At 36.3% G+C, this 20,326-nt stretch overlaps 1 protein-coding gene and 1 long non-coding RNA gene across 2 annotated transcripts in view; one reads left to right on the top strand and one right to left on the bottom strand.

The window, feature by feature from the left end:
- The window catches only part of LOC118190018 (uncharacterized), a 39,754-nt gene extending 31,701 nt beyond the window's left edge, over positions 1-8,053 (top strand). The window contains exon 4 of the mRNA XM_035360700.2: positions 1,328-8,053. Coding sequence (XP_035216591.2) covers positions 1,328-7,764 — 6,437 coding nt within the window. The 3' untranslated portion in view covers positions 7,765-8,053. The remainder of the gene's footprint in view (positions 1-1,327) is intronic.
- The window catches only part of LOC146996951 (uncharacterized), a 311,932-nt gene continuing 293,026 nt past the window's right edge, over positions 1,421-20,326 (bottom strand). Inside the window, exons 2-3 of the long non-coding RNA XR_015041818.1 lie at positions 12,569-12,679; positions 1,421-1,558 (exon numbers count right to left, since the gene is read on the bottom strand). This is a non-coding gene — a long non-coding RNA (uncharacterized LOC146996951). The remainder of the gene's footprint in view (positions 1,559-12,568; positions 12,680-20,326) is intronic.

Below are 20,326 nucleotides of genomic sequence, written 5' to 3'. Positions count from 1 at the left end.
ATTATCATCTAATCTGTAATTTTTAAATTAAAAGAAAATGTATTTACTTAGCTATACTTTAATAACTGATATAAAGTTCAGGCTATGGTACTAGTGAGGATTCTGGCAAGAAAGCTTCAGTACATGGAAATCTTGGGCATAAAATTATATTCTTCAAATGCATTTTTTTCCCCAGGGTAAAATCATCTTATATTCGAACCAATACTTTTTTGTTTTCGGATATTACTTTTTCAGTGAACACAAATGCGCGTAAAAATGAAGTCATTGCTATAAGATGATTCAAAATTTAAACTCGAGGAGAGAAAAAAACTACTTTGGCTTTTAATTATTCTTAATCATAAAAAATACGAAAACTGAAGTCTCCTCGAGATGTTGGAATTTATGAATAAAAACAGACTTATTAAATTCTGAATAATAATATAAATTCCAGAGACAGAAAGAAAGTTGCAGTAAATTCATACATATGTGCATAGCCTCCTTGTAACAATAAAGTGAATATATTTAAGTGAAAAATTAAGTTTTCGAATTAAAAAAAAAGGAAAAAAGAAAAAGAAAAAATATAAGCAAGTTGAGTGTCAAAAGTGATAATTTCAAAAAATACATTTTCCTTATATCTGTGACGATAGTTTAACTGCCAGTTTCAAAGAGAAAAATATATTCCTACCATTTATACCAGACATTGTCAAAAGTGGTTTAATTAAATCAAGTTCAGAAAGTTTAGAGGTAGATAACTTCGCTGTGAGGAATATTTCAAGAAATCATATGATTAATGCTCAGTTTTATGCGTTATAGTTGTGCTTTACTCTATCATAATATACCCATACAACGAAAGTAAAGCAGACAGAGGTGGAAGATGCACCCCCATATTGACAAATAAATAATATTCAGTATTCTTTTTAGTGTGAAAATTTAAATTTGTAATAAGCATGTAAAAAGCGAAGCTCCAGATGGTGTCTCAACTTAAGTCTTTATGTTTTCTCTTTTCTGACGGATTTCAGCCATTTGGTTAGCGAAATTAGAAAACGATCTCTGATTACTTCTTTAAGAATGAAATTTATGCTTCTAAATCAACTAAAATTAATTAAATTTCTGAAAAAAATTATAAATATGTCACATTCTCTAATTACTATGTTTTTACAACAATCAGAGGTATTGAATGAAAAAAAAATCTAGTAATGATATTGTTTTTCTTGTATTGAAAACAATTCGTATATTTCTTTTAATTGACAATAAAACTAACTTTCTATAATTAGAAACACTTTTTATTATTTTCAATATATTTCCATAAGTTAATTGATGCACATTTAAGCATTTATGTTAATTTTAGGAGCAATTGAAGCAATACGAGATGCTGCTGAAGACACAATTGATCATGCTGGAAAAGCACATGCTTTACCTGCACTGCATCATACAGCAGTTCTTCCACAGAGTCAGGAGAAAATTCAGGAAAAAGTTCTTCTAGAACCAGAGCCTAGTGGTGTTAAAACATCTGATCCTCTGAAGGTGACAACAACCATACTTCAGGCTGGTGAAATAAAATCCATAGCGTCTCCGTCAGCTGAAATAAAACAAAGCAGTATTAAGAGTGTAGTTGCAGAAAGCTCAGGAGTGAAACAAAGTGGCGTGAAAACAATAAATGTTCCAAAATCAGGAGTTAAAAGCTCTCAACCTGCAGGTGATTCTGGAATAAAAAGAGGCTTGTCGTCTCAACATCAACAATTTCTTCATCCATCTTCCATTAGTTCAAGTACTGCAAAGAAAACTGGGGGCTCTAGTTCTGGCGCTGTACTCTTTAGCTTGGGTGATGTGAGAAAAGAAATCCCAAAAGTAAACCCAGGACAACAGCGTGAAAGCCTCAACATTCAAGCTCAGACTTTCAAAAATCCAAGCGGAGGTTCAACAGCTAATCCTCAAAGTGAACTCGTAGGTGGAAACAGAAATATTATTCTGGATGAAGATATAATTAAGAAATTGGGATTAACTTCAGATGATTCAGGACACTACATTGTTTTGCCTCCTGGATTAGCAAATATTGCTGGTAGCGGACTGGAGGATAAAATAAGAATCGCTGGGCATGGATTAAATCAAGGCATACAATTGCACAGTAGTAGCGAAAAGCTAATACAAAAGAATGCAGGAGGAAGTGGAAGCATTTCTAGAGCTTCTCCAGAAATAAAACCAGTACTGAGATCACAGACTGCAATTTCACGCCAAACTACGAGAGACCAGATTCGAAAATTACCCACAGTACGAAGACAATCTAGTTTGCAAGCAACTGGAGGTTTGACTTCAGGCACAGCCCCTAGAAATATAGGGCAAATACCTAGACAAAGAAGTTCAAATCAGATTGGCGCTCAAGGAGCAGGTATTCGTCTTCTGACTTCAGGCGGCAAATATGATTCACCAGTGGTTCCCGTTTTACCGAAGGATAAACTAGTTTCACCAGTTGCAGGTTTACCAGGATCTATTAGGCCCAAGGCTCCATTTGATAGAGTTTTAAATCAAGTAAGCAGTTCTGCAGCTTCCTCGGGAAGCCTACAGACGGCTAGAACTCTTTCAACAACGTTAAGAGGCCCAAATTTGCAAAAACAAATTTCAGCAGGAAGAACAGCAATCACTGCAAGCCGCTTAACAGGCATTGAAAGTGGATCGGCTGATTCTAAATCGGGTGGTATTTATTTTGTTCTAGGTGACAATTTGCAACAGCAGAAACCACCAGCAGCAGGTCTAACGTCATCAGGTATAACACAGTCTGCAGCAAAACCACAGATAATATCCGGCATTCAGAGGCCAGAAATAGTGTTTTCAGCAGGAGTACCTGAGACATTTCAACCACAGATATCCCCGGCAGTCAGTCAGAGATTGACAGGAATACGTACCTCTCAATTTCAGGTAAGCCAAAGAGTTTCGGGATCACCCGCTTCAAATTCACCGTTAAGTTATCAACAAGCTGTTAGAAGTTCATCGACGTTAGGTAGAAGAACATCTGTACGAACTATATCTAGATCACCTGGACAAACATTATCCGTCATAGGGGGTCCAGAAATTGTGTCTACAGGAGGCGGATCTGCAGAAAGTCGAAGTGAAAAGCAGTTTGGGGTAAGACAAAGTTTTACTGGAGCACGTCGTTCTCAGATTTCGTTGAGTCAGGTATCTCCCGGTGTTATTCCTCAACAAATAACATCATACAAACAAGAAACTAGAAGTTCTGTAGGCTTAGACAACAGAGTGTTTAAGTCTCCTCAAGGGATTTCTAGTCAGTCAGTATCGGGTGTCGGTGGTTCTCAACTTTTGTTCAGGCCAGCAGTATCAGGCGCAAGTCTTTCCCAAGGCAAACCTGGTGTGAGCCAAAGAGCAACAGGCATACACGGTTCTGAATTATTATTGGGGCAGATAATACCTGGTGCTCCTATCAGTCAAGTCTTAGCCTCAAACCAACAAGCAGCTAGAAGTTCAGCGTCTTTGGGTCAAACAAGATCAGACGTAACTATTGGAAAGAGGCTTGATGTAGCAGATAAAGCAAGATCAGGTGATTCAGGACAGCAAATTGTTTTCACAACGGGAGCACTTAAGCCCTCTCAACCTCAGTCACAGTCTGCATATGACCGCAGAATATCTAAAATTCGTAGTTCGCAAATTCCAGCAACACAGAGATTAGCTGGAATTCCTGCGCCTCGCTTAACAGTAGCATCTGGAGCAAGCCAAGCCCAAGGTGCACTTGGACTGACCCAGAAAGCAGCAGATATACGCGTGTCTCAGCTGTCACCAGAAAAAAGAAAACCTGCAGCACCAGCTTCAAAACCGTTATCTATCCCTACACAAGACTTTAGATCATCAGCGTCTTTAGGTTTAACAGCATCAGGTATAACTCAGCTTGCAGGAAAAGAACAGATAATATCAGGCATTGAGAGACCAGAGATATTGTTCGCAGCAGGAGTACCTGAGTCAATTAAGGCTCAGATATCACCGGCAGTCAGCCAGAGATTGACGGGATTACGTGCGTCTCAATTGCAAGCAAGCCAAAGAGTTTCTGCACCCGCTTTAAGCTCACCATATACTTATCAGCAAGGTGTTAGAAGTTCAGCAACGTTAGGCAGAAGAACATCTGTAGGAACTATATCTAGATCACCTGGACAAATATTATCCGTCATAGGGGGTCCACAAATTGTGCCTACAGTATACGGACCTCCAGGAAGTCGAAGTGAAAAGCAATTTGGGGTAAGGCAAAGTTTCTCTGGAGCACGTCGTTCTCAGATTTCGTCTAGTCAGAGATCTCCCAGTATTGCTACGCAACAAATCACAAGATACCAACAAGAAACTAGAAGTTACGCAGGCTTAGGCATCAGAGGGTTAAAGTTCCCTGAAGGGATTTCTAGTCAGTCAGTATCAGGTGTCGGTGGTTCTCAACTTTTGTTCAGGCCAGCAGTATCAGGCGCAAGTCTTTCCCAAGGCAAACCTGGTGTGAGCCAAAGAGCAACAGGCATACACGGTTCTGAATTATTATTGGGGCAGATAATACCTGGTGCTCCTATAAGTCAAGTTTTAGCCTCAAACCAACAAGCAGCTAGAAGTTCAGCGTCTTTGGGTCAAACAAGATCAGATGTAACTATTGGAAAGAGGCTTGACGTAGCGGATAAAGCAAGATTAGGTGATTCAGGACAGCAAATTGTTTTCACAACGGGAGCACTTAAGCCCGCTCAACCTCAGTCACAGTCTGCATATGACCGCAGAATATCTAAAATTCGTAGTTCGCAAATTCCAGCAACACAGAGATTAGCTGGAATTCCTGCGCCTCGCTTAACAGTAGCATCTGGAGCAAGCCAAGCCCAAGGTGCACTTGGACTGACCCAGAAAGCAGCAGATATACGCGTGTCTCAGCTGTCACCAGAAAAAAGAAAACCTGCAGCACCAGCTTCAAAATCGTTATCTATCCCTACACAAGCCGTTAGATCATCAGGGTCTTTAGGTTTAACAACATCAGGTATAACTGAGCTTGCAGGAAAAGAACGGATAATATCAGGCATTGAGAGACCAGAGATATTGTTTTCGTTAGGAAAACCGGAGGCAATTCAACGTCAAATATCTCCTGCAGTCAGCCAGGGATTGGCTGGAATACGTACCTCTGAACTTCAAACAAACAAAAGATTATCTGTAGCATCTGTTTCACGTTCACCATTACCTTACCAGCAAACTGTAAGAAGTTCATCAGCGTCTTTCATTGGAGGTCTACAAACGGCATCTGTGCCAGGTGTATCCCCAGGAAGACGAAGTGAGAAAGAATTTGGAGTGAGAGAGAGTTTCTCTGGCGCACGTCCTTCTCAGATTTCCTCAAGTCAAAGAATTTCTGGTGTTAGTGCACCAAAAATCAGAACATCCCAACAAGCAACTAGAAGTTTCGTGGCCTCAGAGCGTAAGGCTTTTAGTTCATCTGCAGGAACTTCAGCTGGAATATCTGGTATCGGAGCTTCTGAAATTTTATTGACATCAGGAGTATCTGATGCAGGCCACGGCATATCTGGAATAAGGTCAAAAGTAACAAATATACCCAGATCTCAGTTATCAAGAAGCCAAATAACACCTGGTGCCCCCATTTTCCCCTCCTCAGGTATTACTCAAGAAGCAGATAGACATTTGTCTTCTGGTCGAATAGCACCAGACGTAGTTATTGGAAGTCTGTCTGAAGGGAAAGACTCGGCAGTACCTGTCATTGACAGCTCCCAAATTGTGTTTGGAGGAATTAGGCCTGAAGGAACACAGCGCCAAACAGTAGCTCAATTAACGCACAGAGGAACTGGAGTAAGCAGTTCTCAATTTTCAAGAAGTCAGGGAATATCTGGAAGTGGTGCTTCGTCATCCGCTTCTCAACAAGCAGTTAGAAGTTCAACATCTTCAGGTAGAAGAACATATGGTATAGCTGAAGGAATTTCATCTGGAATATTTTCTCAACCAGGATCTGGGATTGAAGGGCCTCAAATTAGTTTCATAACTGGAGTAGCTGAGAGAGATGATGATAAGAATTTACTTGGCGGAAGAGTAGGATCATCAGGTAGTGCCGCTTCCCAGCTGTTGAGGAACCAACGTTTACCTGGATCTATTGCTTCGCAAAGCTTAACTTCTAATCAGCAAGCAACTAGAAGTGCAGCAACTTTTAATAGGAGAGTTTCTGGTTCCATTCCAGTGGCTGTTTCTGGAACACGTGGTCAGACGGTATCTGGTATAGAAGCTGCTCAGCATTCAGTACTTCTTCGAGGAGGGCCTGGTGAAATCCAAATCCAACCCAGAGGAATTCAGCAAAGTATACGCTCTCAAATATCTGGTCAAAGAAGACCTGGAGGTTCTGTCCTACCATTAAAATATCAACAACCAGCTAGAATACCGGCAGTTCGAATATCTGGTGCCCCTCAAAAGGATCAGTCGGTGATAAGAGCTGGTGGCTCTCAGATTTTGTTTACTAGTGGAAAACCTGCATCAGTACAAACCCAAAGAACAGTAAGTGGAAGAGCATCAAGTTCGACGAGTTCTCAACTTTCGTCGATTCAAAGAATATCTGGCATCCCTATTTCCAGAAATGATCCGAATTATCAACGTGGGGCTGGTAGTTCGGAAGCATTGAAAAGAAGAATACCTAATTTAATATTAGACGCTTCATCTGGAGGAATAGATGGCATAATAGCTGATGTGAGAAGATCTCAACTTTCTTCTTTAACAGCTTCTAGTATCGGTCCATCTTCGGGGGCACTAGGAGTTAGTCAGAGAAACTCAGGAGGACGTAACTCTCAAGCAGCAAATGATGTCAGACTTTCTGATGCTCCGAAGCCATCACTCTTATCTATCAGCGGAACGGCTGATCTTAGAAGTGCAAGTCAAAGAGCAGGTATACCTACAACGAGCTTGAGAAATATTGGAATACAGGGAGCATCAGGTACTGGTAGAGTTGCAACAGCTTCTCGTTTAACAAATGTAGAACTTTTAAAAATACCTTCGACAACAGAATCGAGATCACCTCAGATATCTCATTCAGGTGCTGGAAACATAGGATTAGCTCAAGCAGAAAGGCGCAATTTAAACAAAATTGCTCCCGAAGTTGGTTTTTATGGAAGCTCAGCTCAGTCAATCTCAGGTTCATCAAGAATAGTCTCACAAGCATCTAGCCTGAGGAAACCTGAAACGGGCAAATTGAATTTACAAAGTAAAATAGAATCACCAGTACTGCAGGAAAAACTCCATACTAAAGATATCATACAAAAGGAAGCACTCCAAGTAAAAGAACCGAGTATTAAATTCAATCAGGTAGAGCAATCAAAATTGTCCACAAATCCGAGCCAAGTTTTAGTGGATGTACCTACTAGTCAAGAAAAATTAAGTGATGGATCTCAGATAAAGATTGATGAAGTGATTGAAAATAGCGCTCCATCCCAGCCCCAAATCATTAAATTAACTCAAGTAAAAGAAACAATAATTGGGAAAAAACACTCGGCTGAAGTTCATCAAGCTGAAGCCCCAAGCAAACCAGTTGTTTCCAAAACGACAGTTACCAAAATTGTATCTGAAAGCGCACCGAAACCTGCGGGAGTAGCTTTTGGAAGTCGGGATGTTCAGAGTGTGCAACAGAAACTTACAGATTTAGATCAGTCTCAATACTTGCCTCCAGCATCTATACTGTCTCCTTTCAATTATGCAGTTCCCATTCTCCCTTCTGCAAAAACAGGTGTGAAAACTCCAATAGTACAAGAACAGCAGAAATTGGAACAAATACTAGTGTAGAAAACAAAGAAATATTACAACACTATAGCGGATCATATAATTTGAGAAATTAATTTTAAATAGTTGCAAATTTATTTATCTGAGGTTATTCATAGCCATACTGATTCCAGTTTTTAATTTGTTTTATGTTCAAATAAAAGTTTGAAAATATAAACAATATCTTGCTTGAAAAATATTATAATAAAAAATACAGAAAAATATAAGTATCATTGTATTATGTAAGCAAGAATTTACTTATAGAAATATGTTAAGATGCATCTTGTAATAAAAAGTGAATTTGTTTTTAAAATCCATGTCTGAGTCTAATATTTCTTCACATCTGAAAATGTTTGGTGTTTTGTTACATTTTTTTTTCTTTTCATATGTTTTTAAAAATGTTTAACTTAAGATGTAATTTAGTAATCGGATCATATCTTATTTTCCCCTCCGAAGTAACACATAAATTCCAAAGTAACTTATTCCAAATAAATTGATTTAGCCAAAATGGAACGAGTAGTAATAAGCCATAAACAATACAATTTTAGCAATCGCTAGAAGTTTTAGATTGGTCATCTGTTTCTGTATACAGAAACTGATGATGCGCTGTCCTTAATTCGGCGCTTTGAATGCAAAGAAACTCGCTTATTTTATAAGCACATGTCAAATAAAGGCATTCCAAACTCATGATGATAATACGAATCCAATTATGCAGGAATGCAAATCAAAGATCTAATAGAAATGAAAATGCATTTTAGGCCAATACATTTCTTAGATTCGACACTGTATAAGATAATGACTCAAAAGAAATATTCTTAGCTTATTTCAATATATGACATCGACTGAAGATGTAATTAAAATGATTCTCACAAATTTACTTAGAATCAAAAAGAAGCTTTCCGTTTCTTGTTTTGAAAATGCAGGGTACCTAATTTTGAGCATCTGCCCCATAGTTTCAAAGATTTTCGAAACTGAAAGCCTTGATTGTTTGACGTGAAGGAATTGTTGCTGAGCAAATACGAGTAAGAGTACAACAGATTTTAAGAATGTAACTGAATGTAATTTAGAAAATATGTAGTAAACATATGTAGTGAAATTTGCAATAGGGAGATTGATTCATATTTTGTACACCCTAAGGTTTAATGAGAAATTAATTAAAAATTTATTTACACAAAGGAGTCCTTTTAGACAAGACTAGGAGCAAGGGCTCTTTCATTTCTCTCAATTACCAGTGTGTGTTCGAAGACCTGTATATTTTTCATTAAAGATCCGTATCGTTATAGGTATCATTTAGTAGATTCATGCTGCATTGCAGCGAAGGCTAATAGCTTAACTTTCTGCTTAATTTACTTGAGATCATTTAAATTTGAATGTAGAAAGCTCACAAGATGCTGGAAAGATGGCAGATAAATCGCCAGTACTGGTACGTAAATAAAAGTTTAGATTTTGAATGGAACCATTTTTTTCTCAGAGTAACGGCGGATAAATTTGTTGTAATTACTGCGACCAAATCTTTTTTACTGTATAATATGAACACCATGCAGTCATTTGAAACTTTTCAGTTTCCTACTAAAATAAAATAACAAATACTCGGTTCACTGAAAAGAGCTTAATTCCACAGTAAGTTGCTTAGCAAGTGCCACGCAGACAGGAAAGTGGTTAATGACTCTGACTTCCGTACTAAAGGGACCGAGTTCAAATTCCCTGAGAAAGCAGGGATATAATTTATCCGTCCCATTTGTAGGAGGCAGAGGTAGCCCTTCAAATCTCTTAGGTGCCTCCATAATAAAGAGATCGCCATTTCCGACCTTAGTAGTGGCTTAAGCCACCATTGGAAAAAAATGTTTGACAAATTGCAAACGGCATCACCCGTATTCGAATGCCATATAGTTTCCTCATGTAGTAAAATAGTAGAAAATTGAATTATGATGCAAAGATATATAGTACATCATTTCAGTAATGTGATACGAAAAACGTTCATCCATGCGCTTCCAATAAATAATATGAGATGTTATTTTCAACGCCTAACCGGTACAGTGATTTACGTCGCTGATTGCTGTGCCAAAGGGCCAGGGCTCGAATCCCGGAGAAGGCATGGATGTTTGTAAATGTATAGTGTCGGTGCGGCGTGGCGGCACTCTAAATATGCAGCGAGCCGAAAGTCCTCTCGTGGAGTTTACTGGTAGGGAAGAGGGGTGGAAGACCCTCAGACCCTTTCCCCCCGGGGAGCTCTCCATCAAAACTGGGGGCGAGCTGAGTTAAATTGCACTGTCGCCTGTAAGGTGCTCAAGGCTGTTGCCAACGAAAAGCGTAATCTTGCGCTGCTTGCCACGAGGAATTGCGTGAGCTTCGGCTTATGTTACTGTCAGAAAAGTGAGCATAAGTAACAACAACAGCTAGTTCTTTTCAAAGCAAATTTTTAAAATTTCAATAAGTGTCAAATAAGTAACACCTCGTGTATGTCACTTATAATCATTAGACGAAAACAGCATACCATAACTATTTGTTAAGCTAGTTGGCCTTGCCGATAATTACCCCAAAGTTAAAGATATGATTACAGTGCACTCTCGATTATCCGAGTTAATGCCGGGAAAGAAAGTCACTGATAACTGAAAAACGCGGATAATCTGAACTATGAATTTTCATGCAAATTGTACTCTTAAGTGTTTATTTCTTCAAAAAAAGAAATCAGTAACTTTACTTTACTTTTGAGAACGTTTAAATATTTATCGAATTTCATTGAATACGTTTTCAAGTGTACCGTTGTATTTGAATACCTTTTGGTCGAGGAAGTCCAATAGATTTTTAAAAGGAGTTCTTGCTGTCACGGGACTAGTGTAATTGATAGTATTTTCGGTATTAATCACTGAATCTTCTGTTCTTTTGGCATTTGAAACGATATCTGCATCACTCAAGAATTGAAAGCGTGGCTCAGTCGAATCGCCGTCGAACTAGTCATCGACGTTTTCCTGATCGATATTTTCAAAGAATTTTACATTTTCAGTTTCTTGCCATACAACTTCTGTTATTGTCTCGAATTCTTCGCAATTAGATAAATCTCTGATTTCTGTACCTGGAAGAATCTCCCTGATCGGACATGCTCGGATTTGCGCATGTTGGTATTTTACACCTTTTTGCGTAAAATGTTGCGTGTGTGCACGTGTGCATCACGGAGGGATAATCCTCTAATCAGATAAACCACACCCAGATAATCGACAGTACACTGCATGTTTAAACTGAGCCATAAAGAAAATAATATTAACCTGGAATACTAGGTCTTGTTGTTGCTGTGACTTATCTCACTTGTCTGACAGTGACATTAGAACAAGCCCACGAAATTCAATGTGGCAAAGAGACCAAGGCTGCCGCTGTCGTTGGCAAGAGTCTTGAGCACAATACAGGTAACTGTACAGCTTCACTCAGTTCCGCCCCCAATTTTGATGGACGACACTCCGGGAGGACGGGTTCGAGGATCTTCCACTCCTCTACCTACCAGCAACCTCTCAGGTAGGCTTTGAGCTTGACATACATTTAGAGCGGCCCATGTCTCAAAGATAGTATACATTTACAAATATCTATGCCTTTTTTTGGATTCAAACCTGTGCCTTTCGGTACCTTAGTAGGCTATCCTAACCACTATATCGTCTGGGCGGCTAATACTAGGTCTTACAATTGAATAACTAAGCTTAAAATCTATTGTAATTCAATATACGACTTCGCAGTTTAGTTTCTGAAAATATTTGCAAGAAATAGGATCCCTTTGAAATAATAATGAGTAGTAATGTATTGTAAGTATTGATTTGACACACAAAACAGTACAGTAAAACTGGACATCTGAGATTCCTTATAAAGGAGACAAGCTCTGATGCCCATTCGGAATTAAAACAATTTTAACAACAAACATGATTGCAATGAATGGAACTTTCACTTCAGTAATCACACATTATGAAAAATCAAATAAAAAAAATCAAAATAATCACAAAAAGTAAGGTGCACAACTACATATTATAGAAGTCTTATGTACAGAATTTCAACATTTCTGAGTCTACTCGTTTTCGAGTTATGCGAGATACATACATACATACGTACGTACGGACGCCACGAAAAAATCTCTTCTTAATCCATTTTAAACCAGTTTTATAATTCTTTTGGAGAAAAAGCGTCCTTTATTCTGGCTTTTCATACAGATGTCATGCAAAAACATCGTTAAATTGCATTCGATAGCGGTCAAAATGGATATTTTCGTTGAAATGTGAAACGCATAGTTTTTCGTAATTGCAATAGTTCCTTCACTTCGCACTCGGAGGTAATAAAAAAACTGGCACTGATGTGTATAGAGACGAAGAAGTACAAATATTCTAAAAAAATTTCATACTGTCTTTTAAAGCTTGAATTGAAATAATTAATCATTTGATTTTCATATTAACACTTAAAATGCTGAAGCATATATTTGAGAGGAAAATTGCAATAAGCCAGCACCAAATGTCATATTTCAGTATACATTCAGTCAAAGAAATACTAAAAGCTTATTATTCAAGCATGATAATGATTAATTTTGATAAAAAGAGTTCTCCTAAATGCCATTATTTTTGTTATCTTACGGAGCAGTGGTTTATATGCAATGGGGAATATAATTTACCCATCATTCGCATTTAGTACCTGAATTAGCGTATATTCGATACCTAAAATTGAATACTGTCAGATGTGGCGAAATTTTATGGTAATCGCAATGCAAAGCATCTGCTAAACAGGATTAACTAATTACATTAGACACTGTTTACATTAGACACTGTTTACATTACATCAGACAACATCAGATAAAATTTACCAGTTGGAAAATCTTCAATGGTTTTTTTTATACTCCCATTTGTTTGACAACATTTTCAATGTCAGTCAATACCGCTTCATATCTAGTTTTTCCCATTGCTAATAAGGATACCTAAAGAAAGCACGGAATATAAAACATATAAATTGAAATGGGAAGCAAATGTTTTTATGGATACGACAACATTAGTAACATGACAAAAAATAAAAAGTTTAAAAAAATTAAAACTGAAAATATTATCAAAATAATTATTTATTCATTGAGTGGAAGAACAATAATAAACAACACGGAAACAAGTCTAATGTAGAAACAATGTAATGGCATATAGCATACAACAACTAAACACATAATAATCACATAAAGTTACAGTGGAAGCTTGGTATGCGTCCGCTTTTAAATACGCATAACATTAATTAGCAGAGTAACAACTTGTGTTTGGCTTAGTCAAGAACTCAATCGATTTCGAGGTCAGTACAGGTCCCTCTTCATCAGGAGCAAATCTGCAACACAAAATCCTCAATGAGTATTACAGATTTTTTTTTGCCCTTGAGGGACCCCTACCTTTGTTGTTTCATATATAATATTTTAGTCTTTTAATAACGATATTCATCTTGAATTTCGCCCTCTTGACACACATCCTACTTCTTTGTATAATGATAAATTTTTATTCACCCGACTTAACTGTAAATTTTGATAGTTCTCTAAGTCTAGTAATAATTGTTCGAAATGGTTGTTGCTAATTTCAGAAGTTCTATTGGTGACAGTGTCCTTTGACAAAGGAATTTTCTGAATTTCATTTAAACACGTCATTTAGATTTATTTTAGAACTTTGTTAGATACGCCAAGCTATTATTGCCTAACGAACAGCAGATAAAATTAATTTCGCGACTTGTACAGAAAATGAGTATGTTATAAATATGTTAACTTCAGAAATTAATTTTTAAGGAAATTTATCAGGCCTCTAAAACATCTCTGAAGCATAGTTCTGAAAAAAAAAAAAAAGAAAAAGAAAAAAAAAAAGAAAAAAAGAGTCCTAAAATTAAAAATATTTTATTACTAATCAGTAAAAAATAAGTATAAAATGAATATAAATTAACTAACAATTATAGATTCATAGTATCGTGAAACAAACAAAATTTCTTAAAACTTTTTTAGTTCCAACAAAGGTTACCTCTGGATCGCCTGCTGGGTTGCGAAAATCGTTTATGAAAGTCATGATCTTGTTCTAATAATTACCACTGTTTTTTTAAATATCTGATAAAACTCATTTATTAGGCATTTAGCTATTTTTCAAAGAGGTTTCAAATGAAAAATAATAATTTAAATGCGCTTTGCACTTTTATTATTCTTTAGTTAGTAAAACGAGTTCGAAAGGCCTCATTGGAATTCCGTTTGCCGGATATGAAAGACCCATCAGTAAATTAGGTTTTATTGTTCCCCGCCGTTCACGTGGGATATATCACTCTCTGTCTTTAGAATTACTTTCTGAAAGATCACACGTGCTTTCACTGGCGTGGTCCTCAAATTGAAAAAAAAAAAAAAAAAAAGGAGATTAGATGGTTCAACCTCTGAACTCTTCCCAACGAAAGTAGCCTTGGAAGTAGGCGGAGGCTGAAACGTCGCTTCCCAGCAATTACCGGTAAATTTTGTCACAGAAAAAACATAGAAGCAAAAAAAGAAAAGAATAAATAGGGTTCATATCAAGCCGTCGCCGTAGAGTGGGATACCAGAAAACAAAGCCGAATTCCACCGTGTCCCTGTTGTCATAAGCTTATTTTCCTCTCTTCCACAGGATGGAATATTCAAATTTGGACACCACCACCCCTATTGTGTTTAAGTGTGTCACATGATAGGTGTTAATGATGCATAAAGTGCCGTTTTGAAGTCATCACTGATACCTGCCTATTTTGACATAGGTTTTTTTTAAAAATTTATTTTCTAGAGTTTTCCTTATTATGCTATACCATGCTGGCTCGAATGTAAATCAGCCTTATAAATTGAAACAAAATAGGGCACCCAATGTTTCCTATAACTGAACGAGTATTGTCCTATTACACTTCTATATTTATTAATTTTGAATGTAATAAACAAATAAATGTTGTCAGTCGGTACCTTTGCACTTACAAACTTTGAAGCCATATCCAGAGTTTTGGTAGAACAAATTTTGTAATGGAAGGAAAATATAGATATTTGGTAACAATTCGGTAGTATATACATAAACATTTGAAATAATATCTCATAAATTTTGATTAGTAGTATATAGTAGCATCGTATATAATGAATAGATGTGATGATAATATAGTAATAATATATGGTATACAAAATATCTTAAAGTTCACTATATTTCACAATGTTTCGTAATAGTGCATAATTTCATTAATTATAGTTCATAAGTTTGTTAATTCATTCATTACAATCCACAATACTTCGTGATAGTTCGCGATAGTTACAATCGATCGTGATAGTTCGTAATAGTTCATAATAAATTCGTAATAGTAATTGTTCATAATAGTTTTGCAATGTTTTTACAAACATTCATGATAGTTCATACGTAATAAACCATTTGTCATTTGTAACGGTGTATTCATAAATTCATTCATAATAGCTCATAGTATTCCATAAAGCTATTTATAGTTCATACATAATAGTCCATTTGTCATTTCTAACGGTGTTTTCATAGATTCATTCGTAATAGGTCATATTATTTCATAAAGCTCTTTAGAGTTCATATAGTTCATTTTATATAGAGAGTTCATTATGTTGTGAACTTTATTTGGTTTATAATTATGCACTTTTATTCACACTTTTATATTACACTATTATATACATTTTCATATGCGCATTTATATATACTTTTTTAGTTTGTAGAAAGGACGACCCTGAATTCTTTTAAGTGTTTAACCATAAGAAAAACAATTTTTACTGTACATAGAAAGCCTGCTCATATTACTTCGGCACCTTAATAGCTAGATCGAGACGTCACTAGTAATATTTGATAAGATAATCTTAAAGCTTTCAGATTTTATATTACGCCCAAAGTGGCGTTTTTTACATTTACGCACTTACAGGTTTCGAGAGCATTTGAGCTAATATATAAAAATAGCAGCATATCTTTAGATTTTTCGATAGATAATCTCGTGAGCTGGAGATAAAAATATTTTTTCCGTACACTGTCGCCACTGCTTACTTTCAAATGTTTGAGTTATTTAATGAAAAATTCGCTAGAGTATTACAAAATATAAAATATATACTAAAAAAATTCAAAATTCTAATTTTCAGGCGCGCATATTCGGATGGAGGACTACGTTATTAAAATTTTGATGCTTCTATGTAATGTTATGTTTTCACAATGCGAGAAACATTCGTACATTCATGCAACTTCTTCATCATTTAATTTCTTTAAATATAATACAGGGCAATAATGTTCGGTGGCAACAATCTGAAAAGTGATTCAACACTTTTAGCGATTTGACTCGAATTGCCGTTTTGAGACTAATAGCCCTTCTCTGCTAATGCCTGTTTAGGATAAAATATTTCTATAATAAGATGAACTTATTTTTTTTTTTTCATGAAAAGCAAAAGCAGTTATGTCTGGACAATCTCTGAAGGCATCTGTTGCATGAATGTTTTCCTTAATGGTATCATTATATTTACATGAGTGATAATACGCATTAAAATAATGATGGAATTATTGAGTTCCAGGCAAAAATTCTAAAGAAAAATTTAATTAAGTTCTCTAAAATTAGTTAAGATGCAAACGGTTTTGCCCTTTAACCAATAGTCAGCAACAGAAAAATGAAAAAAGAAAACAGAGCTTAAAATTGCTTTTGTGAAATGTGACCTACTTTTCTTTCGTAATTTATTTTAGTTTCTCTCACGCTCCTGTATCCTTCTTATTTTTGCTGAAGATGAGAGAAATAAGTGTCGCATATTCTGAATGTCAATTCAGAGAGAATTTCGCCACGCAGAGAAAGTTACCCATAAATGGAGTTCATCCTTTTGATCGTGCTCGAAATGTGTGCCATGAAGGGTGTCGGAAGGTTCCATCACCAGAATAATAAGCAGATGTTAATTTCTTTCTTCTCAAGATGCGCCAAATTAGAAAAATAAACCACGTAAGTGGTTGTCTTTGTTCCTGATGCAGTATGGGGTCTTGGATTAAAAGCTAATAGAGAAACAAACTCTTTTTTTCCCTCCCAAAGCATTCAGACGTGTCTGGTGAAAAGAAAGATTCCAAAAGTCTATTGATTCCAAAACCGCACGCACGTAGCCTAACTTTTCATGTTTGCTTTTGAACATGATAGATTTTTAAATACCCAAATGAAAGTATATATTGTGCCGAAAGATGGCCATGCGAAGTATTGTTGCGTGCGTATGGGTTCGTAATATATTGAATGCACGCAACTCCGATGATAGGTTGATAAAATTTATTTAATTAAAAAGAACACTTCAAAGTTCTAGAAATTTTCACAGAAATACTCGTACAGGTGTTGACAGTATCGCAGAGCACAATAAATAGTTATTCTTCAAACTACTAAGAACACTAAACACAATGCAATGCAAAGCGTATCTAAGGAAAAAGCTAATCCTGAATTAACAAATCACAACAATAAATAACAGCTAAGTAACAAAGAGCAGATGCTCTCCCCAGCCTTATATAATTTTCAAAAGGCCGCCGAGATATTTCTAGTATTTTCTGCTTCTCGAAATTGCTGGAAAGCAATATAAGGGTTGAATTACAGTTATAGCTAATGTAATGGTTAATTACATTTAATTAAGTTACAATATTCATTACGGTGATACAGAGACCGGACCAAAATGCCACTAAGGTTGGCGACTTTTTGCGATTTCTCTCAATTTAGCTTAAAAACAAGTAGTCAAAACCTTTGTCAGCTTGGCGATATCTCGCCAAATTACGGAGATAGCCATTTACACAATGTTAAATGGACTTGTCCCTGTATTCCTATGTTTCTGACATAGCTCCCCTCTTAAGATTTTTCGCGTTACGTTATACGGAAAAGTATAATAATTTTATATATAATTGCAAGTTGTCTATCTATGTACAAAATTCATAACAGTATTAAAAAAGAATCGATCTTAAAAAAATACCATTCTTTTGTTAAAATTCTCTTATTTTCGGTTCGTGTTTTAGTTGAACCAGAGTCATAGCACCTTTTCTTTTATTAAAATTAAAAAATGCTGGTAAATGCTTTAACATTTTTTTTTAATATAATGTCTCAAAGAACAAGTTTTCTGTAGTATATATGCTTCTATAAAGTTTTACATTATACTTTTGACTGCTTCAATTCTCATCGTACACATTTGAGATTAAACAATTACTAGCAAGATTAAATTTCATTGATACAGTTATAAGGTATTTCTCCTGCCTTTTTGACATTCCTTCGTGGTGTGGTGGTCTGCACGCTGGGCGCGTATTCCATAAATTCGTGGTTCGATTCCCGGCGAAGGCGTTGCTCATTTTTCATAACTCCTGCTTCCAAAAAATACCTAATGTGTTTACACAGTGACTCGTAGGAATTTAAAAATTATTGGAGGTCTTACGACAGTTATTAAATTAAAGTCACGATTTTCTCGCTCGTATTTATGCAAATAATGCCATTATTTAATCTATGCACCAAGAAATGCTTATAAGTTCAGTTTTGTAATACACATTGGAATTTATACTATACTTACCTTTCTTCTTCATTTCATTTACAAGAATAACCTATTGTATTTATTTCATTAATTTTTCTCTTTCTGCTTCCTATTCAACTTAAAAAATACTTTTATAATTTCGATTTCATTCCGATCTTATGCTCTTCATTTAGTATACGACACATTTATATTGATATTGATTTATGACACCAAATTTTTAATTGAATTGTTTTATTCTTTAATACCTCTTTTTGATCGCATTCCTTTTTTTTTTTTTTTTTTCATTTAACTGGACTTATTTGAAATTTTTGAATGCGATATAGTCTCCAGTCTAGTGTCTCATGTGAACCTCACCAGCATTTGTAATCACGGTAGAAGATTAAAGGTAAGATAATAGTTTCAAATGTAGCCCTAGTAGTGGTTTTAATTCGAAATGCGATGATTGTGGACTGCTGATAATGACAACAAGACATTTATAACAACAAAACATTGCAAACATATCACTCTTTCATGATTTATAATAAGAAGTATACCAATCTAAGTACTGCTAAGTAAAGCCATATAATCCCACAGCTTGTTAAACAAAGTAGCTCAAATATTACTTGTTCGCTGAATTAATTCCAGATAGCAAAAGAAAATAACGACGCAAATAGCCTCAGAATACTTTAATTAAATTAAATGTTTGGTACACATTTCAATCTGGCACATTATAAATCCTAGGGCCTCTCACGGACTTGTTCTTTAATACAATGCTTCATTCAGTATTGCCTCATGAAAAAAATCCAGTAACATAAAATGTATCATAAATATTCAGATACATCCGTTGTTTCCTTTTGAGTTATTAAAAGGTATTATGAAAGCAACTTGGAATTAACAACGTGGAAGCAACGTTTATTACGAATAAATTGAAAAGGCAAAGTGGAAAGAGAACTGTTTACTTTACAAGGTATTTCTCGCGCCTTCTTAGCGTACCTTCGTGGTGTGGTGGTGTGCACGCTGGGAGCGTATTTCAGAGGTCCGTGGTTCGATTCCCAGCGAACTCATTTTTCACTTCTTCCTGTTTCAAAAATAATGCAATGACTCTACAGTTTAATTGATATTAATGCTAAAATTTTAATTACGCAAATGAGAGCACTGTTTAAAAGTGAGTTGCCTTAAATAACAAATTGCATTAAGTATTACAGTGAATGGACAAAAATATGGAAACACCTTGTGAAATGCATGTTTGAAAAGAAAGATTGATTTTAATGAAATATGTAGGTGGCGCGGGCGTTTTTGACTACTGACGCACCTATACAACTTCGTAAATGTGCTAAACAGTTCAGTTGTTGTCGGAGTACTGTTATGTGAGGTTGTCATTGCATTATGTCAGAGTTAACAGACTTCGAACGTGGGCAAATTGTTGGAGCACGTATGGTAGGTGCTTCCGTAAGCAAGGTAGCCGAGGTGTTTAGTGTATCGAAGATTTATTCCGCATATTTGAAAAGCGGAAAAACATCATCTGCTAAATCACAGCGCGGACGAAAGTGTGTCCTGAGTGATCGTGACTGACGATCATTAAGGGCAATTGTGGCGAAAAATAAGAAGACCACAGCTGCAAAAGTTACTGCTGAAATGAATGTTGTGTTACCGAACCCTGTGAGTACCAAAACAATTAGAAGGGAGCTTCATAAACAGAGAATTGCTGGCCGTGCTGCAATTGAGAAGCCACTCATCAGTGATGCTAATGCCCGTAACAGGAAAAGGTGGTGCCTGTCATAAAGCCTGGACTATAGAGCAGTGGAAGCGAGTAATATGGTCTGACGAGTCTTCTTTCACGCATTGTTTCCCACTTCTGGCCGAGTTTACGTCTGGAGAACGCCATCTCAAGCCTATAATACAGACTGCTTGTTGCCAAGAGTGAAACATGGTGGGGGTTCTGTTATGGTTTGGGCAGCCATATCGTGGTTCTCTGCTAGCCCCATGATAACTGTGTCAGGGCACATGACTGCCAAGACTTATGTGAACATTTTGGCCGATCAAGTTCATCCCATGGTACAAACTTTGTTCCCCGATGGTGATGGTGTCTTCCAAGACGACAAAGCCCCTGTTTACACAGCTCACATT

The sequence above is a fragment of the Stegodyphus dumicola genome, chromosome 6, assembly GCF_044657685.1.
Source record: "Stegodyphus dumicola isolate Sdum_Otavi_A_Nest chromosome 6, ASM4465768v1".
Classification (NCBI taxonomy): Eukaryota; Metazoa; Arthropoda; class Arachnida; order Araneae; family Eresidae; genus Stegodyphus; species Stegodyphus dumicola.
This window is presented reverse-complemented; position numbering and strand designations above follow the sequence as displayed.